Source organism: Arachis duranensis, chromosome 5 (genome assembly GCF_000817695.3).
Source record: "Arachis duranensis cultivar V14167 chromosome 5, aradu.V14167.gnm2.J7QH, whole genome shotgun sequence".
Taxonomy (NCBI): domain Eukaryota; kingdom Viridiplantae; phylum Streptophyta; class Magnoliopsida; order Fabales; family Fabaceae; genus Arachis; species Arachis duranensis.
Window position 1 is genome coordinate 106,463,537 of NC_029776.3, and position 25,593 is coordinate 106,489,129.

A 25,593-nucleotide genomic window follows, 5' to 3' on the forward strand; every position below is an offset into this window, starting at 1 on the left:
ATAGTCTCATGGTTGTTTGATTTATATTGGTAGGTGAGAAAGTTCCCACCCGGACTTCGGCATCTCTGGAGGCCTTTTCCAGGAAGAGGTCATCCGGGAAGGACGACCTTTCGACAGAAGGTGATAAAGATAATATGGTCAAGGTTACTCAATCTAAGGAGATTAGTTTAAGGAGAAGAAAGCTAGAGTCAGCTGTTGTAGGTCTTGATAAGTACCTGGAGGTTTCTCAGTTGAAGGATAAGGCTAGAGAATTGGGTATGGAGGACATGACCGAGGCTTTGAAGCCAAAGGAAAAAGAGTCAGGGGAAATGGTAAAACAGATAACTACTTTGCAGTCTCAATTGAAGGAACGCGATGAGAAGATTGAGGCATTAACTCTAAAGGTCGGTGAGATGTTTTGGAAAGGGTTTGATCGTGGATTTGATCGTGCTACAAGTCAAATTAAGGCTCTTGCGCCGGATGTTAATGTGGATGATATGGATGTATCCAAGATTGTGGTGAATGGAGTATTAGTGGATGCTGACATCTTGGAGGATGGTTGTGATGAATATGCTGCGGATGTTGAGAAGAAAGACCCATAGTGTGGTGGTTATCATATGTATTTTAATTATTTGCTGTTAGTATGGATGATGATGTAGTATGTTGGATTCTAAGTATTTTGCTTCTGGATTTTTGATGAATACCAGTTCGGCTATTGTTTTACTTTTTCATTTGTTTGCATGATTTGCTTCACTGAGCTATTGCCGTTAGAAATCAAATTTGAGGTCCGACTTGTTCGTGTTGTTTTCCAACTTTTTGTTTGTTGGTTTGATAAGAGATCATATGTAATGTAATACCAAATATAAATGGCGACGACTCTGGTGGCTTTGTTTACGGTGACTATAGATGGCTAGGTGTTGACCTGCCAATAAAGATACGACCGTTGTAAGGTTTCACAAGGTCATTATCTATGTACTTATAAGGTAAACTATATTATGTACAGTCCAAGGATAATAATAAACAATTTTTACTGCAAAAATAAATAAAGAATTTTAAAAAATGGATAAGGCTAAAACAGTAATTGCATGTTGGATTAAATGCTTCCACAATACCAGTGGTGTGGAAGCAATTGTTCATTGTCGGCGGCAGTTTTGAGGTGCACGAACACAAGCCACAAATACAGGAAAATTGATGTAATATACTATATGATGTTGCAAATTGTTTTGGTTCTCTACCTCAAACTTGAAATTCCATGTGTTGGAGGTGCAGGTGAAATTGTGTAGGAAAGAGGGTGTGAAATTTTGCAGCCATGGAAAATTCTCAGCGACAAAATTGCTGGGACAATTTTATTGAAGGGGGTTAGTTGTTAATTTCATACAAGTGTGAGACTCGTTATTGTGGCCGAAAATGAGCATGGATTTGGCATTGTAGTTGGACGAGAGTAGAGATCATTGCTAGGATAAGGAGCGGAGAAATGACGGAAGAGAGGACCAGCGGAAAGTTATCAGGTGGCGGCGATGGAGGAAGAGACGACCAGTTTAGGTTGCCAATAAGCAGAGTGGACTAGTGTGGTTGGTTCCATATTATTGGGGCCGCTGCTTGCGGCGATTCCACTCTCAACGAGCCGCCAAGAGTTTCAAACCAAAGCCACCAAAGCCTTCCAAGTGTGGCAGTGACAACAAATGGAACCCAAAAAATGATTTTCTTAATTTTTATTTTTATTTTGAAATTTTTTCAATTTGTCTTTTCTAATGTTTATTACTTAACCACAGCAAAACTAAACAATTACTGTATCGTGTTAATAATTTCACTGCATCTTAACCCAGTCAAGGAATAGTCAACAGTAAAACTAGCTTCCACGTGTCTCTTTCTCATAGATGTATTTAATGTAGCCAGCTTAGCCACCGTAAACTCAATGCTACCAGAGAACGCACCTTACTTCTACTGGAGACCATTCCCTTTGTGTAATTGTTGTTTAATTCGGTTGATTTTACTGAAGACTGCAAATCTGCTGATGGATACAGCAATGTAAGAATTTATGGAAACTAATAATTATATTCCGTAAACAGCACTAATAATCCATATGCATGCAATTATCTTTCAGTTAGATGAATTCCTTTGTAAAGGCAAGTAGGGGTATGAATGGGCCGGATGAAATCGGGTTTGATGTGATCCAGATTCGACCCAAAATATATACCGGGTCTATTTATTAGACTCGAACCGGCCTTAGACCCGATGGAACCTATACACTTTCGGGCCACGATTATATCGGGTAAAAACTGGATGGAAACCGGGTCATTAACATTGCATTACCTTGATACCTTCTTATAAGTTAGCATGTGAAAATATCCAAATTTCCAAAACTCCAACTATTATTTGACATGGTAAAATTCACTTAGAAAAACAAGAATCAACTCTTCTCTAAAATTAAAGCATAATCATAATCAAATACTAATATTGTATAATAATACCAAATATTTAAATCAATACAAATAATACAACATTATGTATTAGTCTAAAATTTTATGCATTTTAAACATAAAACATTAACTTATAGTTTTATAATAACTAATAACACAAAATATTAAGGTTTACAATACTTAAATTCCACATAAGAATAGCCATCATCCATCACTAATAACACAAGATATTAATTGTGTATGATGACCGGGCCACCGGGGCGACTTCAGGTGACCCGAGCCATGGCCCGGACTCGACCCGAAATAATGACCGGCTCTATTTTTGAAACCCTTACCCGACCCTAGACCCAATGAAATCACACCAAATTAGACCCTAAAATGCTCGGGACCGGACCGGGTCTTCGGGCCGGGCCGGGCCATGAAAGGCAAGGCTCAATGTCTACTTACCTCATCAATAATAGTCATAGATTTGCTTAATTTTGAGCCTGTTCAAGAGCTGGTGCGGTCATGCGTTTTGCAAAAATGTGACAATACAGTAACAGAATTCATCCTATCTTTTAGGCCCTCATTAGGATTAATACGGTAAACTACTGTGATATATTTGAGAATAATTATATGCCAAGTATTCTAACTTATGTGGTGATAAACTAATCTTTGGTAGAATGTTTAGGAATTTTCTCTAATTTTAAAGCTTTTTTGTGCCAGCCTTGTTTGTCTCTTGGTTTAACTGCACCCTTTGTAGTACTTTCACGGGATTCATTTACTAGCATTCTAGTTACTTGGATTTTTGGGGCCAATTAAGCTTATAGAAACAGTGTCCTCTCTTACATGCAATTTTGAAATTTTATTGTTGTGCTTGTTTTTGTGTATTTACTATCAAATTATTTTATTAAATATATTTGTTTTTCTTATTAGGTTGTTAAAGTAGCAGATTTTGGCGTTGCTCGTTTCCTCAAACAGCAGAAACTGGGACATATATAGATGGATGGCACCAGAGGTTTGTCATATGAATAATAATAATAATAAAGCCACAGAATTTTGAAGGTTCTTGTGCATGGATGCGTAAGTTTGATCAAGTACATATTTACATAAGCAGGATATTGGTGTATTTATGTGCATTTTCCTTCCTTTGTTCTGCCTTTGCTGTTTTGTTTGATTAAAAGATGTTTCATGAGGTGCCTTGGGTGTCACACAGGTTTGCTTTCCTCGTAGGGAGACTTTATTGTTTAAGCAAAATGATCATACTCTAAAATTGAAAACCCCATAAATTAGAGCCATAAGGTACATGTCAATTTAGCAGTCTGCATCTCCACCGTTTCTTTGCAACATGGCATTTTATTTCTCCACTTATTTCTTCAAAATTCTTGAATCGGGTTTTCTTATTCAAAATCAAATCAACCAAAATGTTAATCAGCAATTGATATTTTATTTATGCCCTCAAATTAATCGTGTCATAGAAATTTCATACTACCTGTTCTCTTTTGTATTTCTATAAATTAAACTGAGGGTATTTGTTTTTTGTTTCCAATTGAAAACCCAAAATTTTAAAAACACAAACTGAAAATATCTCCTTTTGTTTCCATCTTCTTGCACAATAAAATAGTTACCTTATTGATTGTTTATGGATTCTGTCTTACAGACAATTTGAATAACATTACAAGTGATGATCAATTCGATGAATGTTCCTTCCAAAAAAAAGTTCATTGGAGGTAATTCTCCATTATAAATAAATTGGATCTTCTAATTTTTCTCTCTTCTTATATTCATATCTGCAGTGCAGGCTTTTTATGCCAATATATTGCTGCCTGCTCTGTGTGGCATGCTTACTAGGCTGCTGCTTTTTGTTGGTTTTAGATTATTGTGTTAAAATTTTATTTATGTAGTTGGTGACTTGGTGGGATATTAATTATTTTAGATGTTTTTTTTGTTTCTCACGGTATCCTCCGATCTGGCAATTCAAAGACTAATCCGTGGCAGTACTGAGCTCCATTTAAAGATTTGCCATTAACTTTTAAATGTTACTTATTACAAAATATGTCTCTTGTCTTGTGTGCATCTTGCAGGTGAAATGCAGTAATCTGTAACGAGTCAAAAGTGGCCCAAGGCCCAACTAAGATGAGTTTTACTAGTAATTGAACTATTATAAATAGATATAGGAAGAATGTAAATGGTAATGATAAGTAGAGTTTCACATTTCTTAGAAAAAAAAATTTTTGTTTGTTATGTTCAAAAAATGAAAAATAGTTGGAACTTGGAATTAAAATTTATTTATGTACATTAAAATTTTTATATTTTGAATGGTTTTGTCTCTCCTATTCAATAAAAAAAAACACAATAAAATATGCATGATACCCAGATATTTGTGTTACGGGTCTTTCTATGATGATTTTACTTGCTATTGTTCTAAACTTCTAAAGGCTTTATTATTTCACTTTTGAAAGCATTAGTGGTATGTTATTCACTTATATATTTTGGATCTAAACTTTCTTATTTAATTTATCCAATTTTGCATATAGAGCAAGATGTTGACATGTTTATTCGTGATCGTGATCCTAATCAGCAGTAGCTTAAATTTCAGCAGCTCCCAACATTCTATATATATTATTGATGGCTCAATATTATTGTTCATTACGGTTAGTGGTTTTAATGGATAATAGCTTACCTAATAGGCTTTAGCCAGGACTAATTAACCTTGAAAATGAGGTTGACTATTCATTTACAAGGCATTTTTTGAGTTCCTCGAACAATTGATTGAAATTTTAAGACTTTTAATTTCTTTTAAAAAATATAAATAATAATAAATAGGGGTGTTCAAAACTAAATAAAATTGTCTATCGAAATAAAAAATTAAATTATTACACGTGCATCCAATTATATAACGTTACATTAGTAAAAATAACTACATTTTATATTACTTGCGCAAATGATAATTTAAAAGAATGTATGTGATTGTATGATTATGTAAAATGTAAAAAATAAATTATTTCAGTTTAGAAAATTAATCTAATTGGAGTAAAAGTAATTCCATATGCAATATTTTTCAGAAAATATGTGTATATGGTTTTTCTGTATATATAATCTTTTGAGTTTTAAGTTATACATCTAAAACACAATATATTTCTATAAGTTTTACTTATTTATTATAGTTAGTCTTTTAAGTTATACATTTAATATAAAACACAACATTTTTATATTTAACTTATTTATTTATCTTTTTTAATTTGCAAAAGAAAAAAAAACTCAAATAAATATCATATCATCTACTTTTGTTATATATGTGATTTAATTTTTATACACTGATAATAGAAAAAAAAATTACATTAACATCTAATTATTTATTGACATATTAAAAATATTAAATTAATATGAATATTAATTGATATATTTTTATAACACATGGACCCGTTCAGTCATATAATGATTATAATCCCAATAAAGGAAATGGAAGAGTCCTTCAAAGAATTCAAAATGTGCCCAAATTTTCCACGGTTCATAAATCATAAGCTAAGATCACATTAGCTTTAAGGGCAGATTATATATCCTCCAATTCCAAAGGATATGTAGAAATCATGATGCATCAAGGGTTTAGGGGAGGGGTTCTAAATTTATTAGTTTGGATTATTCACAAAACAAATCTAGAACTAGTTGAATTAGGGGATTCTACTGTCATGAGTGATTTGGAAGATGCAATGGATTTTTGGAAAGTAGGATTAATCTACATCAAATTCAAACCCCCTCTTTTAATAAAATAGAAAGAGTACGCAAGGATAATAAAATTGTGAAAAAATAATAATAAAAAAAAGGATAAAAAATTTTATTGATTGTTGATTGATTAAATGATATACTATAAAGATAAAATTAAGTATATATAAAATATTGGTTTATAAAAAATAAAAATAAATAAAGACAAGATAAAGATAAGATAGAGATAAAGATAAAGATAAATTATAAGATAAAATAAAGACTAAAATTATAATTAAATTTGTGTGATGGGTTGAATTTGTGGGTCGTGATGGACTAAGGTAAAAAAGTGATTTAATATCTTTTAGATACGCATTGTTGAATGAATGATTTATGTCAATTTTTCTTGGATATAAACGGGGTCTCTGCATCCAATCTTCTATAACCGAAAGTCCGAAACCCTAGCCTACGTCTGCCTTCTATATAACAAACAAATAAATCCTTTGTTCTGTGTGTTCATATTGTTGATGATGGAGTCGGCGGAAACAGGAGAATGCCTGTGGATGGTGACAGACAACAAAATCTTTGGCATCCGCATTGAGAAGTTAGAAAAATTGGGGAAGAATGAGGTTAGGGATTGGAAATCCCATCTTGAGCGGGCTCCCTTTGATTTCCATTTGGAGCTTCCAGAGGTCAACATGTCTCCCTTTATCTTCGCCTCGAAACTTTTCTTAACCACTGAGCCAAACGATTCTGGCACGAAGATCTACCAAATCTCCTATGTCGGCGGCGATACGGTGGAAATATCTGAGGCGGTAGCGACGGGCGCAATCCCTCCGGTACCGACCGGCTTCCCGAATTACATTGCAAACATTAAAGGTGACGTTTACTTCGTGGGGCAGCTTGACGCACAGGGATTATGTGGTACGGGGTTATGGGTTTTACGTTCCAATTCCAGGGAATGGGTTTCTGTGTCCGCTCCTCCAACCGAATACGACTCTGATAATCTTGGTTGTCCTTTTGGTTTCGTTCTGAAAGACAAGCTGTTCCTGTGTCCCTTGCCCGCACGAGGAATTAGCTATGTTTACGACCCCCCAGCCAACAAATGGACTAGACTGGAGTCCATATTTTCTTTTTCTGATCATCATTCTCTCCCATCCTTTGTGTTAGTGTCGCCCCCTGGGGATGTAGGCGATCGCAGCGTGGTGCTGACAGGGAGAATGAAGAGTCTTCCCGGCGGATCTCGTGTGAAATATGACATACACGCTTTGCTGGTGGATAATCAAGATTATCGTGTTCATCGCCGTCAACGCCTTGATGAGGTGTGTGAGGCGATCCAACCATCCTTCTTTAAAGCTTCGGACTCAGACCTCAGCTTGGTTGACCTTGGCAACAGCAAAGTATGCGTTATGATCGGTGGTCTCGCAGAACGCATTCCATCCCTTTGCATTTTAGTAGTTGAATTAGGGTTGGTACAAGAGGAGGAGCAGCAAAGGTTCTTATCTGTGCGTGTACTCGTCAATCGAGTCTTCGATATGGTGCCTGATAACTTAGAGGACCGCAGTCTTCAAGTGCCCTGCACCTCTTTTATTTTCTCGCTCAGCAAAGGTATAATGTTGCTTTTGTTAGAGATTTGGTGAATAAATTTTCTTTATTTTTTAAAAGACTTGTTATTCTTAAGACCTCACAACAAAATTATGTTACAGATTGCATCTCTCCAAGGAAAGTCCCCAAGCTAGCTGGTGGGACCAATCCAAGCAACCCAACAACATCATTTGAACAAGAATGACTAACTTCACCTTGTTCATGTATGCTTTATTTTATCAGATCTCTCAGTTAGACATTTCTATGTTTGGAGCTTTACTGGTAATTGAACTACTGTAAATAGATATTAGGAAGAATGCAAATGCCTAAATGGTAATGGATAATTTTAATAATGGATTCCTTTCCCCTTTGTCCATAATTGGGATTCTCTCTACTCTCTCTTCTCTCTACTTGCTTTTAATTAGAAAAATTCTTATTCTATCCTATCTCTCAAATCTTCCTCCCAACATAATCCTAATTGCGTATCATAGTGGTTTTCATATTTTCATATGTTAGGATATACACAAGATCATTGTAGTTAACCTCAATTTTCTACAAAAGCTAAAAATATCAAAGCTTTCTATATTTCCTTTTTTTTATTTGGTGATTAGTTCTTTTCTTTATTAACTATAAATCCTAATTTAAAAGAATTGTTGAATCACATATTTTTGTCATTATTGCCAAAGGAGTCAACATGTTTTTTTAGAAGATTTTAAGATTGTGGAGTAGCTATTAGCTAATTAGTGTTTATATGAAAGAAATGTTGAATTTGAATGAGACAGGAACCTACAAGAAGAGACTACATTTGGTAATAATTAAGATGCTAACACTCAAGCCTGAAGATACATAACATTATCTTCAACTCCTTCGCTTGCGTTGTATATTGGGTGAGATTGAAATTGAGTTGAAAAAAAAGAAAAAGAATTGAGCTCCTTCATTATTTCTCATTATATTTCAAATAATGTTCTCTTCTGTTCAGCTTCTTTGCTTCTATGAGCAGTCACCAGTATGTGAACACTTAGTGCACACTGAGCATAATAATGTCATATTATTGAAAGATAAGAAGCTAATATCAAACCCTTCTAATTGTTGCATAGTTCATGCAGTGAGGGAGGATTCACTGCAACAATTCTATGTTAATATGTTATGTTTTGGTTCAAGTGAACTTTGTAGATAAAAAAATTTACTTTATTTGCAAATTAGCTACTTGAAATTTAGCTTATTACTCTTTAAAGCTTTTGTATCTATTGTAGAATATTAATATTTGTTAGTATCTAATAACTGAAAAAAAGAGCTTATGTTTCTATGAATTTCCTTAGATTTTATATTTGATCGGTTGGTAGTGGTTTGAGTAAAGATGCTTGGTGGACTTTGACTCATTTCAAGTATTGATGTATAATATTGCGATGATGGAATAGCCCTTCCATCTTAGAATGTGTATTAACAAACTTTCACAAGGGTGCTTAACAGCTTAACTAATAACTAACACCTCAACTAACTACACTATCTATATGTCTATACAGGGGTGAAGCTAGGTTGAAGTTGAGGGAGGGGCCAAAAATTAATCTTGTAATAGAAAAAGAGTAAAATAAAATTTTTAAGGGGGGCTAAAATAAAATTTGTACACAATTTATAAAGAAAATTTAAAGTTTGGGAGGGGCCATTGCCCCCCTTTGGTTATATGTGGCTCTGCCCCTGTGTCTATACACAAAAAAGTTTCATTATGTATTCCACAAGATATATCAGTGTTATGGTTCAAAAAGATTTAAAAAGTTTATGACTCGATTATATTCATTATTTTTAAAAATTTACATTTAATAGTATGTAATTAAATAATCTTATAAAACTGTTTCACGAAGAAAATAATCTCTTTAAAGTTATTGTAATTTAGTGATACAGATAGTCAGATACTTATTTTATTCTTTTAAAAGGATAAAATGTATTTCTACTATATATATATATATATACATGAGGCTTTTCAGCCCAAAGAACAAAACAAACTAAATCTGAAAAAAGAAACATCACTACTACCAGTTTACAAATTTAAAGAAATCTCAGAAGGAAGATGCTCAAAGCATAGGTATTCTGGTTGGATTCAAGAACCAAGTTTGCCAACTTATCAGCCACATGATGTACTTCTCTATATAAGTTGCCCATATACTTGAATCAGTAACTTTGATAGGACATGTTAAAATATAATGAACCACGAGTAATGCGTTAAATGCAATATAATCAATCTTACCTCATAGGTATATTTGCATTGCAAATAATCATCTAAAAAGTTTGTTATATGATGTTTTTCAATCACCATAAATCTTTGTAATTATTCTCTGCTTTGCAAGTCAAACTTTTTTATAAGATGTTTTGTAACCAAAATGATTCTCAACTGCTTTTTGGAGAACTCTTATATTGATCGTAGGATCTGTCTTCACCATAGAGAGTACGTGTTCAGCTATCACCTTCGAATCCAACCTTCCATGATCTTGGCCTAGTGTAGTTTGCATGCAAGAATGAGGACCACTGCATCTCCTAATCTCCCATTTTTCTTGTTTTTGACGACATGCAATGCATATGTTCTATTGACATCTCGACCTAATCTGAGTATAGTATATATCATACTTCAAAGTGGTTACTTTCTACTATCTTATACTCCACAGCTCGCTTGATGCTATACATCTTTACCGCCATTACAACTTCTTTGTTGTCGAATTGTTGCCCAATCTCAAAATCATGCGTTGGATTATCCTCGGACCCTCCTTGACCAAAAGACCAATCTCCATTCATTGCGTCAAGGTTCAACGTCGAATAGTGAGTAAGATGATCATATGGTCTGGAAATAGCAGGCTAAGTTAGCGAAACTTGTGACATTGTGAAGTCGTTTAACTCCTCATGTTCCTCCTCAGGTATGTCCACTAGTTTAGCATCTACATCTTTATCATCAGACATAAGATGAATTTGATAATGATCTTGCATTGGGTCTCCAATAGTAGAACCATCATGACTTTCATGATCTACTTCCAACACACATCATTATAATCATTAGGATTTGACTCGCCTTGATTCCCCTCTAGTGTCATGTTCAAATCAACCATCAACTTTCTAATGTTTGTTCTTATTGCTGCAAATGATGCATTCTTATCACCAACTTTTGACGATATAGCTGCACACATATCAACAGAAAACAAAAATAACTCTACCAAATGGACATTTGGATATGGACATTTGGAAAACAATTATGCCAACCCCTAATATTTTTGTCATCACGTGTTCGATACCTTAGTCAAATGAAACATTATTAAAAGTCATGTGTACAAATACCGAGCAAAAATAAGAATAAAATATTGAAGTTTATAATAATAAACAAGTTCGTTATTGTAGTTACTTCAAATTCTAAAAAAATATATATTCTAAAAATTATAGATAAAATTATTTCTTTTCAAAAATAAATAATTTTTAAATTTATTTCAGAAAATTTTCCGGAACATATTTAATAAAGTTTATCTTAATTTTTTTAAAGACATATCTGAAACCAAAGGATTGGCTGTGAGAAAAAACGGGGTTTGCATCCAATCTTCTATAACCGAAACGGGATTTATATGAACATAACAAACAAATAAATCCTTTGTTCTGTGTGTTGATATTGTTGATGATGGAGTCGGCGGAAACAGGAGAATGCCTGTGGATGGTGACAGACGACTACATCTTTGGCATCCGCGTTGACAAGTTAGAAAATTTGGGGAAGAATCAGGATAGGGATTGGAAATCCCATCTTGAGCAGGCTCCGATTGATTTCCGTTTGAATCTTCCAGAGTCCAACACGGTGCCTTACTACTTTATCTTCGACTCGAAACTTTTCTTAGTCGGTAATCAAACCGATTCTGGCACCAGGATCTACCAAATCTCCTATGTCGGCGGCAACACGTTGGACATATCTGAGGCAGTAGCGACGGGCGCAATCCCTCCGCTACCGACCGGCTTCTTCACTTTCCTTGCAAACATTAAAGATGACGTTTACTTGCTGGAGCATGGTGCGGCACCAGAGGTAGCAAGAAAGACGGGGTTATGGGTTTTAAGTCCCCGTCTCGGTTCCCCGAACTGGCATTCCATGCCTGCTCCTCCAACCGAAGTCGAGTCTCATAATGATTTGCCTTATGGTTTCGTGCTGAATGACAAGCTCCTCCTGTATCCTTGGACCGGACCAGGAGTTGCCTTTGTCTACGACCCCGAACCTAAAAATTGGATTAAACTGGAGGATGCACTTTCTCTTCCTTCTTATATTGTTTTCTTGGGTGTGTCGTCCCTTGGGGATGTAGACGATCGCAGTGTGGTGCTGACATGGAACCTGGAGGCTCTTTACGGACATGGTGTGAAATATGACATACACGCTTTGCTGGTGGATAATCAATATTGTATTCTTCGCGATCAACGCCTTGATGAGTTGAATGAGGCGATCCAACCATCCTACTTTGATGATGGGTGCTCAAATCTCAACGTGGTTGACCTTGGCAACAGCAAAGTATGCGTTATGATCGTTGGTCTCGCAGAACGCATTCCATCCCTTTGCATTGTAGTAGTTGAATTAGGGTTGGTACAAGAGGAGCAGCAGCAAAGGTTCTTATCTCTGCGTGTACTCGTCAATCGAGTCTTCAATATGAGGCCTTATTTCTTAGAGGACATCGGTGTTCAAGTGCTCTGCACCTCCTTTCTTTTCTCGCTCAGCAGTGTGCTTATGTTCTCATGGTTGTTTGATTTATATTGCCAGGTGAGGAAGTTCCCACCCTGACTTCGGCATCTCTGGAGGCCTTTTCCAGGAAGAGGTCATCCGGGAAGGACGGCCCTTCGACAGAAGGTGATAATGTGGTCAAGGTTGCTCAATCTAAGGAGATTAGTTTACAGAGAACAAAGCTAGAGTCAGCTGTTGTAGGTCTTGATAAGTACCTGGAGGTTTCTCAATTGAAGGATAAGGCTAGAGAATTGGATATGAAGGACATGACTGAGGCTTTGAAGGCGAAGGAAAAAGAGTCAGAGGAAATGGTAAAACAGATAGCTACTTTGCAGTCTCAATTGAAGGGACGCGATGAGAAGATTGAGGCATTAACTCTAAAGGTGGGTGAGCTGGAGAATGCATTAAAGGATGCTAAAAATTCAAAGGAGCCAATGGCTTTTGAGATGTTTGGGAAAGGGTTTGATCGTGCTATAAGTCAAATTAAGGCTCGTGCGCCGGAGGTTAACGTGGTTGATATGGATGTATCCAAGATTGTGGTAAATGGAGTATTAGTGGATGCTGACATCCCGGAGGAAGGTTGTGATGTCAAAGAGAATGAATGAATGATATCAAAGTGGGTGCCTCCCTGACTAGTAAAAAGGAAAAAAAATTCTTACATTAGATTCCCATTTAAATGCTGCTTCTGTCGAACTACAACAATTAAAGAACTTGTTGAGATCGAACAGAATGAAAATCTCCTTCAAGGTCCTTTTCAAAAACTTAAACACAGGAAACAACTGCTTGACAAAGAAGTTCTATCTTTGTCAAAAGAAAAAATTAATCTTGAAGCTCGAACCAGACAACTTCATGCTGTAGAGTTGAAACAATTTCAAAAGCTCCAAACACTTGCGCAGGAGCGATCACAGCTGAAGGAACAACTGGACCAACTTTTGCAGCCTTATGAAAATTGAAGGCTTGGTATGTCAAGTGATTATATAACTGAACATCTCCTTTCTTGTTGTCACTTGTCTTTATATTTTTAGAACTGAGTATTTTGCACTATGACTCAATGCTTCAAATATTTACCATTAACAAGGCAGAGGAGTCCTTCAGAGAATTCAAAGTGTGCCCAAGTTTCCCACAGTTCATAGATCATAAGCTAAGATCACATTAGCTTTAAGGGCAGATTATATATCCTCCAATTCCAAAGGATATGTAGAAATCATGATGCATCAAGGTTTTAGGGGAGGGGTTCTAAATTTATTGTTTGGATTGTTTACAAAACAAATCTAGGACTAGTTGAATTAGGGGATTCTACTGTCATGAGTGGTTTGGAAGATGCAATGGATTTTTGGGAAGTAGGATTAATCTACATCAAACCCTCTTTTAGGTATGCATTGCATTGTATGATATCATATATGGACAGAATTTTCAGATAGTAGAATTTATACTGCATTGCTTAGAATTTGTTGAATGAATGATTTATGTCAATTTTTCTTGGATTCATAAAACTTCTCATCTTTCTTTTTAATGAAATGTTTAGGTGAATGCTAACATGAACTAAGAAAAATGCTGAAAGGATGTCTATAATTTGAGTTAGAAACTGTATACATCATTGTTGACACATTAAGCTTTAAAGTTTAATGAGAAACTTTAAGAATGCTTTCACTAGAGTCAAGCTAATCAAATACCATACTTTTTAGAGCAATTTATAATCAAGTTGAGGTATTATTCATCATTAATTTTTACTAATTCTAAACTCTGTTTATATGCATATTATACTTTTATTAAACTTAATGCTTCTGGTGTATGCTACTGACTCAACCAACACCACTTTCGGTTTCTTTCTCTCCCAAATTCCAACTCAAAAATCTTCCATTTATTGTTGCTGCATTGTTGAGAGTTCTATTACAGTTTTAACACTTCTAGCGTCTTAATTATATATATACAAGACTTTATTTATTACAAAACACAAGTTTAATTTCCAACAAGCTAAGAAAAATGAAAGTACATGAAAAATTTTTAAGTTACATAATACATTACAAGATCTAATGCAGCCCTCATCAGTCATCATAGCCTAGCTTCAAGCTTAGAAAACATGCCTTGCACAGGAGACTAACATGTTTAAGCGTTCCCAACTAAGACTGAAAGAGAGAAGAAACAAATAAGTTAAGAAATTAGTTAAGTCTCCATAGTAAAATTACATATAAAATATAAAATTAAGACGTATAATTATACATAGTAGTCGATTTAATGATCGAGTTTTTATAAAATACTAGAATGAGACCCGCGCGATGCGCAGGGCGGTAAACTTCTTCATGTTGATCAGTTCTGTTTAGGATTTTTTTATATTTGTTAAATTTAATAATTAAATAAATTAATTAATTTTTGAGAGGCTTATTAGTTATGAAATACCCATAAGTCAACTGTGCAAATTTTTCAGTTTGTGGATTGATGTAGATTTTTGTACTTTGTGCTAATCGAATAATCGCCTAAAATATTATAATATAATAGGTTATATAAAATAAAATTGTGTTGTATTTGTCTCATTTAATGTATTATATAAAATATAATTCTTTGAACTAAGGAAAACAATAGATTTAAATTTTTTTGAAAAAGATCGTACCTTTGTATTCAGTAACCAATGTTGATATGAGTGCAACAATTTTTTTGCCCTTTATTTGTGTTGTAATTTATTTGTTTATCTGACTTGAGAGATTTCTCTCCAATGTGACTTTTAACACGATGTTTCTAAAATTATTAGTATTTTGTTAATAACTATATATGTATTTTGTTAATAACTATATAATCTCTCAGAGGACTGCTGTCAAGTGCCCTGGACCTCCTTTGTTTTCTCGCTCAGAAAGGGAATACCTCGCAAACATCCATACTCCCAAGGTATAATGTTGCTTTTGTGAGCATGCATCTTGTTATTCTGTAAGAGTTACCCTTAAATTATATCCATCAAAAACATTGTTAGGGATTTGGTGAATAAATTTTCTTTATTTTTTAAAAGAGTTGTTATTCTTAAGATCTGAGAACAAAATTACGTTACAGATTGCATCTCTCCAAGGAAAGAGCCCAAGCTATCTGGTGGGACCAATCCAAGCAACCCAACAACACCATTCGAACAAGAATGACTAACTTCAACCTGTTCATGTATGCTTTATTTTATCAGATTTTGAATACTGATGTGTTTATTCCGCTATTAAATAAAGTTAGACATGTTAGTAGGATTTCAATGTTCATATATCATTTTGTACTTTTTTAGGTTATAATCTTTTTCATTCACAAAATTGAGAAAATATCAAGTTTTAGTGAGAATAGGTGAATCAATAAGAGCATATGAGTCAAGAGGAATAAGTGATGTATCTATTTAACTTGTGGCTTATTCCTATTTCTCTTTCTTCCACTCTTCTTTCTTTTTGATATTTTAATATTTTACTTTTCTGAATTTTATATTTTAACTTTTTTTTTTTAAGTTAAGAATTTTCACATAAGGTGTTTGGAATTTGAGATAGATTTTACCTTTGTTGATGTCTTGATCTTTTCTTAATTTTATTGTGGCATTTATAAAATGATATATGATCCACAAACATTCAAATTTGTTTCTGTATAATTTTTAAATTTCATAAATTTTTGGTACCATGTTGATTATAATTTATATAAGCCTTTATTGATAGAGAAAATATGCGATTCCAAATTTCCAACGCAGTTGACACTTTTGCTCTTTTTAAGCCTTTGATAGTCTTTTTCCTTGGTTTTAGAATTTCTTTTGGTTAAATTGCTATTAGTTATTGAATCATTATTTCAAAGCTATGGTTAAAGGAAGATTGAAAGCCAAGGTTACAGTAGGGGCCTGTTGACACTTAAAGGGTGAATGCTAAGATATGGTAGGGTCTTGTGGGGAAGGAGATGTTGCTGTTGTCTAATTTTCTCATTTGTTTTTTGGTGATTTGTATATATGTCATGATATTTATTGTTTATGTTATTTCTAAATCTAAATTAATGGATAATAGTTAACGAAGATCACAGCAAAATTTGACACAGGAGGTTATTTTTGGTGTGCAGATTAAGTGTTAAATGAAGCAATTGTTGTCCATTCTCGGACATTGTCCTTCTAGGGGTGTGATGTACTGGGATATCAAGGGATCAAATCTTCTGGTGAATAATGAAGGGATACTGAAGGCGTGGTTGAATATAATAGTACATTGAAATTTTCTTAGTGCGGTATTGGTTGGATTTGATGATTTTTATGAAGAACAGTTCTGGTGGTAGTAGCTTCTACATGTCAAATCTATGGATATAAGACTTTTAAAAAGAAAATTAGTTATAGAGATGTCCACTATTTTACATGACATCCTTTTCAGCAATAATTTTTATATTATCAATGGTTGGAATTGTTCTGTTAACCTACAACATTTTCCAGGTTAGACAAATGGTGATTGCGATAATGTCAGAATGTGACATAAGGTAAAGATCTGCTAGCTGGGGTCCATTATATTTTCTCAGGTTTTGGTTTGGGTTTAGTAATCTCAGGAGTCAGGAGTAATTCGAGTGCATGATAATATGCTTATGATTGAATTTCATCTGTGATTTCATTGATTTGTGAATTGCAGCTCCTTAGTTATTGCTGCAGATTATATATATCCTACCTAGGACATTTGTTAGTTAAGCATTAAAAAGAGAGGTCCTACGTTGCATGAGATTTCAATCCTTAAGTAGAGTTTCACATTTCTTTGGAAAATTCTTTTTGTTTGTTAGGTTCGAAATGAAAAATAGTTGGAACTTGGAATTAATTAAGTGCATACTTGCCCTATCTGGCTATAAATCTCGGATTTTTGACGAAAATGTGCAGAAATTTATTTATGTACATTAAAATTTTTATATTTTGAATGGTTTTGTCTCTCCTATTCAATAAAAAAAAACAAAGTAAAATATTCATGATACGAGATATCTCTGTGTTACGGTCTTTCTATGATGATTTTACTTGCTATTGTTCTAAACTTGTAAAGGCTTTATTATTTCACTTATGAAAGCATTAGTGGTATGTTATTCACTTATATATTTTGGATCTAAACTTTCTCATTTAATTTATCCAATTTTGCATATAGAGCAAGATGTTGACATGTTTATTCGAGATCGTAATCGCAGTAGCTTAAATTTCAGCAGCTCCCAACATCCTATATATATTGTTGATGGCTCAATATTATTGTTCATTACGGTCAGTGGTTTTAATGGATAATAGCTTACCTAATAGTCTTTAGCCAGAACTAATGAACCTTGAAAATGAGGTTGACTATATTCATTTAGAAGGCATTTTTTGAGTTCCTCGATCAATTTGATTGAAATTTTAAGAATTTTAATTTCTTTTAAAAAATACAGTGTTCAAAAGTCAAAACTAAATTAAATAGATGATGGAAATCAAAAAATTAAATTATTACACGTGCATCCAATTATATAATACTACATCAGTAAAAATAACTATTTTTTACATTTACTGTATGATTGTAGGATTGTGAAAAACACAAAAAATAAATTATTTCAGTTTAAAAAATTAAACTAATTGGAATAAAAGTCATTCCATATGCAATATTTTTAGAAAATATATGTGCATATGGTTTTTCTGTATATATAGTCTTTTGAGTTTTAAGTTATACTTATACACCTAAAACACAATATAATTTTTTACACTTGAGGCTTTTCAGCCCAAAGAACAAAACAAACTAAATCTGAAAAGAGAAACCCCACTACTATCGGCTTGCAAATTTAAAGAAATCTCAGAAGGAAGATGCTCAAAGCAAAAGGTATCCTGGTTGGATTCAAGAACCAAGTTCGCCAACTTATCAGCCACATGATGTACTTCTCTATATAAGTTGCCCATGTACTTGAATCAGTTACTTCTTTAGGACATGTTAAAATATAATGAATCACAAGTGATGCGTTAAATGCAATATAATCATTCTTACCTGGTAGGTACTTGTGAATCCCAAATAACCACCTAAAAAGCTTGATATAAGTAAGAAGATTGATAGGGTGTAGTGTTTGTTTGTTTGGTTGATATGGATGTATCCAAGATTGTGGTAAATGGAGTATTAGTGGATGCTGACATCCCGGAGGATGGTTGTGATGAAAATGCTGCAGATGTTGAGAACAAAGACCCATAGTGTGGTTATCATATGTATTTTGACTCCAACAATATCAAAGAAGCAAAAAATAACTCCAATAAATGGACATTTGAAAATTGATTATGCCAATCTCTAATTAGTCGTATATCTTTTTCATTATGTATTCAATACTTTGTTCAAATGAAACATTGTTAAAAATTATGTTTACATATAAAAATAATATAAACAAAATATCGAGCAAAAAATAAGAAAATAAAAGAATAAATACCTTTTGTATATTAAAGTGCCATTCACTTCCATCTAATGTGTGTAATAGTATTTTGTAATTTTTCAGAGTTACCACAATACTACCTCTCTCACTTCAAAGGACAAGTATACAAATATTGGTTGTACAAAAATAAATATAACAGATCTATTTTCATCAAAAGTAATTTTACCATTATAATAAATTGATAATAATGGTATTTCAAATATTATAAAAAATATAGTAACCAAAAATGTAGAAGAGAAAAGATGAATATAAATACGAATAGAGAGCAATCAGTGTATGTGGATATATACTATGTACGTGCGGAAAAAAATTTACCGTTGATTAACATAAAGTTTGCCGTTTCAATGAGCGAATTTTATAAAAGTATTAAAGTTCGTCATTACAGTGGACGACCTTGTTTCAAATTCTAAAAAGAATGTATTCTAAAGATTATTGCATTCTTCGCCATCAATGCCTTAATGAGTTGTGTGAGGTGACCCAACCATCCTATTTTGATAATTTGTTGGTTGACATTGGCAACAGCAAAGTATGTGTTACCAACTTATCATCTTTTATTGATTTTTGGCCAGCATGTAACCAGTAGAAAAAAATGAGCCATTAGATGAAATCTAACACCAATCTCACACCATTAAATCATCATTGATGACTATTTGATGGCTACCAATCACAAAAGTTGCTGACCTCTTAGCATTGCTCTTTGCATTTTAGTAGTTGAATTAGGGTTGGTACAAGAGGAGTAGCAGCAAAGGTTCTTATCTATGCGTGTACTCGTGAATTGAGTCTTCGATATGATGCCTTATTTCTTAGAGGACCGCGGTCTTCAACGGCTCTACACTTTTTTTTCGAGGAGTGTTAGGGACCAGTAACTTTTGGAATTTGTAGCCATCAAATAGCCATCAATGATAATTTTAATGGTATAAGATTGATGTGAGATTTCATCCGATGACTCACTTTTCTTTGCTGGTTACATGCCGGCTTAGACTTTTCCCTTCCTATCTTTTCTCGCTCAGCAAGGGAATGCCTCGCAAACATCCATACTCCCAAGGTATAGTGTTGCTTTTGTCAGCATGCTTCTTGTTATTCTGTAATACTCCATCGAAAACATTGTTATTGATTTGGTGAATAATTTTTTTTTTTTAAGAGTTGTTATTCTTAAGACCTGAGAACAAAATTACGTTACAGATTGCATCCCTCCAAGAAAAGAGCCCAAGCTAGCTGGTGGGACGAATCCAAGCAACCCAACAACAACAGCATTCGAACAAGAATGACCAACTTCAACCTGTTCATGTATGCTTTATTTTATCAAATTTTGAATACTGATGTGTTTATTCCGCTGTTAAATAAAGTTAGACATAGTAGGATTTTAATGTTCATATATCATTATGTACTTTTTTAGGTTATACTTTTTCTAATCGGAGAATGCCAGGGAGACAATTTTTTTGTTGAACAATATGAACAACCACCAATCAAATAAAAACACACTACACCTTCAAATTAACTTTCTAAATTTTAATACTAAAATAACTATCCGTACACTAGTAAAATGAACATTCGATATATCTATTATTTACATTGATTAATATTTTCATTGTTTACTTATAGTGTTCCTAATTTTTTCATTCACAAAATTGAGACAATATCAAGTTTTAGTCAAAGAGAATAGATGAATAATAAGAGCATATGAGTCAATTAAAAAAAAAAAAAAACACAATAAAATATTCATGATACTAGATATTTGTGTTACGGATCTTTCTATGATAATTTTACTTGCTATTGTTCTGTATGTTAGTCACTTATATATTTTGGATCTAAACTTTCTCATTTAATTTATCCAATTTTGCATATAGAGCAAGATGTTGACAAATTTATTCGTGATCCTAATCATTTATTCGAGATCGTAATCGCAGTAGCTTAAATTTCAGCAGCTCCCAACATCCTATATATATTGTTGATGGCTCAATATTATTGTTCATTACGGTCAGTGGTTTTAATGGATATATTACCTAATAGGCTTTAGCCAGAACTAATTAACCTTGAAAATGAGGTTGACTAATATTCATTTAGAAGTCACTAGTGTTTTTATCCGAAATAATATTACGAAAATATGAATTTTAAAATTACGTTGTCTTTGTCATAACATTATATATTATAGCACAAAATATTTATAGAATTAAACTATTTTTACAAAAAAATTGTAAGAGATAAAAGTTTTCGTCAATTAAGAAGAATATGATTTCTATAGATAAAACGAATTACATAATATACTATATATTTAGTTATTATTTTTATGTGAAAGAGTTTAATTTTTTATTAATAATTAATTTTAATATTCATTATGAAAGAACTTAATGTATATACTTTACATTTGATTAAGTGTTAAGTCTATTGCATAAATAAAAATAAATAATTTTATTCTTATTATTTAAAAATAATTTTTTTCTTTATATATAATTTTAATGAAAGAATATCTAATAATATATTTTGATTTGTCAAATTAATAATATAAATATAAAATATAAAATATAAATTACATATAGAGTTGGAAGGATAAGAAAAAATAGAGAAAGAAAGAAAGGTAGATAAGAAAATAGAAGAAGGGAGTTTATTAATTTTGAAGGAAAATATTTTATTTTAATTTTAATGAGAGTGTCATATAGTACATTTTGATTGTTAATATAATAATATAATTATATTTCAATTTCAATTTTAATTATAATTAAAAAATATCATGTTGCACATTTTAATTATCAAATTTATAATTAATCATTGATAATACTATATAAGAGAGATAGAGTGAGTGAAAAAATGAGAGAGATTGAAAAAGGGAAGAGAGGAGATAAGAACTCTTTAATTTTAGAGGAAAAGATTTGATTTCAATTGTAATGAAAAAGTGACATGTGGCATATTTTGATTGTAAAATTAGTAATACAAGTGTAATAACTCGTGTTATGCAGGTGATAAAATTGAAATTATAATTTTAAATTATTCTATTAAAATTAATTTGAATTGTAATAATTTAATTAATAAATAAATAATATGATGTGCATTGTTCATTTTTTTAATATAGTATTAAATGTATTAACTCGAATGTAGCTATTAAGTGTATAAAAATTATGTTTGAATTATGAATTCTCTAAAAAGTTATCTCATTTAAAATATTTAAATTATGACTTCAATCATAAATTACAATTGTAATTTAAAAAAGTTTAATTATTTATTGACATTGACAATAGAAAACAAATTACATTGACATCTAATTACTTATTGACATATTAAATTAGTAAAGTGAGAGGTTATTACACTTGAATTTGTAGAGAAAAAAATGAACAAAATGATAAGATGAGAGATTAATCACCATTAAATTTATAATTTTTATCATATATAAATTTTACTATTTTAGTTTAAAAATGATTAATCTCTTATTTTATCGCTTTATTAACTCTCATATTTTAGAAGATCTTATTCTATTACATTTATAGATTTAGGGCTCAACTAAGTTTTTACTACCCAAATTATATTATTAAATAAAATTACTAAATATTGATGATTATTCACTTAAAAATAATAAATAAAAATTACTAAATAATCATACATATTTTATTAAATTACTTAACATAATAAGGGTAAATATCACGTGTTATATTTATGTGAACACATTTTTATATCAATCAGTCTGATAAACATTTTCTGAAAGCCAGCATCGTAGGGCGCCCATGGCCTAATGGATAAGGCGTCTGACTTCTAATCAGGCGATTGTGGGTTCGAGTCCCACTGGGCGTGTGCTTTTATTTGTTCTTTTTCTTATTGGGCCAAAAAGGGCCGTAATGGGCTTTACATGGATAAAAAAGATATTTGTACTACACTTATTAATTTTTTTTTTTTTTACAAAGATAAGGAGACCCGGGTTATACCCATCTGACCAAAAAGAAGAAGAAGACTATACCCATCATTTTGCTTTGTTAATTAATTATAATAAAAAAGGGACTGTTCGATTTTTAGAGGTACACAAATCGGTAAAAAAAAATTAAAAAATTTGAGGTACAGAAATCGGACCTTCTAATTTGTGTACTTTTCACAGTTTTGAAAAATACCAAAAATTACAATGTTAAGGTATATCACCACTTTTATTTCCATAACAAAAAAAATTAGCCTCTTTATTAATAGCTAATTTTAATATATAAATAATATTTTTAATAATTTTAATGTACGAATAATATTTTTGGTAAGGATTGTAATTTGTAAAAATTAAAGAAAATGAAAGACATGATTGCAGAGTGCATAGCCTATTCACTTTACAACATATGAACCGCGTAGTGTCTCAAAAAGTTTTCACCAACTCAAGAAAGAAGCAGCATAATATAAACTATTGCTCCCCATGGATCACAACAGGAAATAAATAAATTCAACCAACCAACAAAGGACATTCAATTGAGTAATTGGAATGAGGAATCATTGTTATGAATATAAGCATGAAAGATATATATCATTATTTAACAAGGTTTTTATTATTATTCCAAGTGCATGCTGATCATATATGTGCCTAACTAGTAGCTACTAGCTAGGTGTGATTCTTATTATGGTCTTATGTAAAATTATGATGTCTCCCTTTTGCATTAAAAAAACTATGTATGTGTTTAGCATGTTTAATATCCCTTTATTGAGCACCTAACCATCTTTTTTTTTTAATTTTCAAAAGCAAAACAAGATTACTAGATGGTTACATGGCAGCTTTAAATTTCTGCATGTGAAATAAATAAATAAAAACAAAAACAATTTTCACACATTAGGGTAAAGTATATGTTATGTTGATTCTATACTTTCCCCATTTTACCACAATATTCCCTATATTTCTTTTTCTTTTTATAACCAACTTAAATTACACAATAAAATCTTCCATGACCATGAGTAATATACACCAAAGTGAAATTAATAAGTACATACAAATTATATAGATCATAAACCATGAGCTATATGGTACACAAATCCAATACTTAGCATGTCCTTTATATTGAGTATTTTTCTGATGCATGTAAGTAGGGCTGGCAATGAGTAAGGTAGGGTAGGGTTTGGACCTTACTCTAACTTTATCTGCGGGTTAAAAATTTTATTAAAATTCTATTTTATTCTATTCTATTTGCGGGTTGAAAATCTCTCAATTCTAACTCTAACCGAACCCTAAAATTTTAAATATTACCCTATCCTATCCTACTCGCAGAAATATCAAATTTTTTTAAAGTAAATATAAAATTCAATTATTTCGAATTTTATACATATTAATAACATAAAAAATAAAAAACTAATGTTCTAAATAAATTAACTAACTAATTTGGTGGTTATTCACTTATTGTATGTCATTACATAAGAGAAGTTGTGGGTTCAACTCTCACTTCTTTTACTATATACCTAATTTTTAAAAAATATGTGTTATATATAAGATGTAGATAGAATAAGATAGAATACACTCTAAATCCATATTCTACCCTACTCGCAGCAGGTCGGATAACCTACCCTACTCGAACAGATTAGACTGAGTTAAATACCTACGAATAAGGTATGAATTACCAACCCTACATGCAAAAAATCTTTTCCAGATTTTGGGATTAATAGGCTAAAAAGATTGATGAAGTTGAGAAGATTCATGAAAGTTGAGGGTACCTAACCGACCAAGTGATCCAATTAGAAGTTGAACATATTTTTGGAGCCTTTAGGAAAAAGGAAAGAATATATAACAAAAGGTGTATTAGTTAAGTTTGGTTGGTTTATTAGTTAATTTACTAATCTGCTTTAAGCGTCTAAAATTTGAATTTCGTCTTATGTATACAACAATTTTTTGATCAACAATAAATTTTTAAATTAAACTTCGATTCGTGATATATTAGTCCAATGGACCGGGAGAAATCGTAAGAAAAAAAAAACAAAAGGTGTTATTAGAGCAACTCCAACGGTTTAAAAACTATGAGCCTCATTTACTGTGTGTCAGTAAAAAGAGAGGCTTTATCGTTGGAGCAAATATCAAACGAGGACCTTCACCCTAGATAGAACGCTCGAATTTCTCAAGCTCATAGATCGGCGCTGAAGGAATAACTCGGCGTTGACTTTCGGAGACCGAGCTATATCCAGGTTACTCTCACAAGAATCATATTTAATTTATTAATAATTATAATAATTAATTAATTAAATAATTAAATTTTTATTTAATTAATAATTTATATTATTAAATTAAATTAGCCGTTGTAAAATTAGCTGTTGGAAACTAGCCGTTACTATGTTACTGTTATTATTAATAAATTAATATTTTGTTACTCTATATATACCACTTAGATACACTTCTATTCTCACACTCTCTACTACTCTTCCTCATTTTCTTCCAAGTTTACAAAATCAAAGTTCTACTACTATTATTTTTTTCGAAAAAATGGATCCAAACCAACTCAACTCTTTCTTCAATTACTTACAAAACTTTTCTCAAATTCCAAATACCCAACAATCTCAAACCTCAAACACTCAAGTTCCAAATCAAAACATGACACTACCAAATACATTTCAAAATCCAAATCCACACAATCTTTCTAATTTCAATTTTCAAGCTCCTTATAATAATCAGTTTCCTATATTCCAACCGCAAAATCAAAATTCACAAACACCTCATTTTCCATTTTCACCCATATTTAACCCTTCTATCGGAAATGTTACTCCAACTTCCTTGCCGTTTCCAACTCAATTCAGTGCATCAAGACATAACTCATCTGGTGTTGGTGGCTCTTCTAACCCATCTTCTCAGACTCCTATACAATCTAGTCCAAATTCGCAATATTCCAATTTTGG

At 32.2% G+C, this 25,593-nt stretch overlaps 2 protein-coding genes and 1 non-coding gene across 3 annotated transcripts in view; all 3 read left to right on the forward strand.

Moving 5' to 3' along the window:
* LOC107491604 (uncharacterized) overlaps positions 1 to 13,817 on the forward strand; it is a 15,024-nt gene extending 1,207 nt beyond the window's left edge. Inside the window, exon 2 of the mRNA XM_052261885.1 lies at positions 12,427 to 13,817. Within this exon, the coding sequence (XP_052117845.1) occupies positions 12,427 to 12,992 (566 nt within the window). The 3' untranslated portion in view covers positions 12,993 to 13,817. The remainder of the gene's footprint in view (positions 1 to 12,426) is intronic.
* LOC107491605 (uncharacterized) lies at positions 6,489 to 8,043 on the forward strand. Its single transcript, XM_016112486.3, has 2 exons — positions 6,489 to 7,688; positions 7,787 to 8,043. Exons 1-2 carry the CDS (start codon positions 6,608 to 6,610, stop codon positions 7,867 to 7,869), a joined length of 1,164 nt encoding a protein of 387 aa, XP_015967972.1. The 5' UTR covers positions 6,489 to 6,607; the 3' UTR covers positions 7,870 to 8,043.
* An 8,658-nt stretch (positions 13,818 to 22,475) lies between the features above and the next one.
* Positions 22,476 to 22,548, forward strand: TRNAR-UCU (transfer RNA arginine (anticodon UCU)). Its single transcript has one exon. It is a non-coding gene; the product is annotated as a tRNA-Arg (tRNA).
* Positions 22,549 to 25,593: the final 3,045 nt, after the last annotated feature.

What these genes read in the sequence shown, in the direction of transcription:
- LOC107491605 (XM_016112486.3), top strand. Translation starts at nt 6,608, where the DNA reads ATGATGGAGTCGGCGGAAACAGGAGAATGCCTGTGGATGGTGACAGAC. An exon ending in TATTTTCTCGCTCAGCAAAG is followed by an intron (nt 7,689 to 7,786) that starts GTATAATGTTGC and finishes ATTATGTTACAG; the next exon opens with ATTGCATCTCTCCAAGGAAA.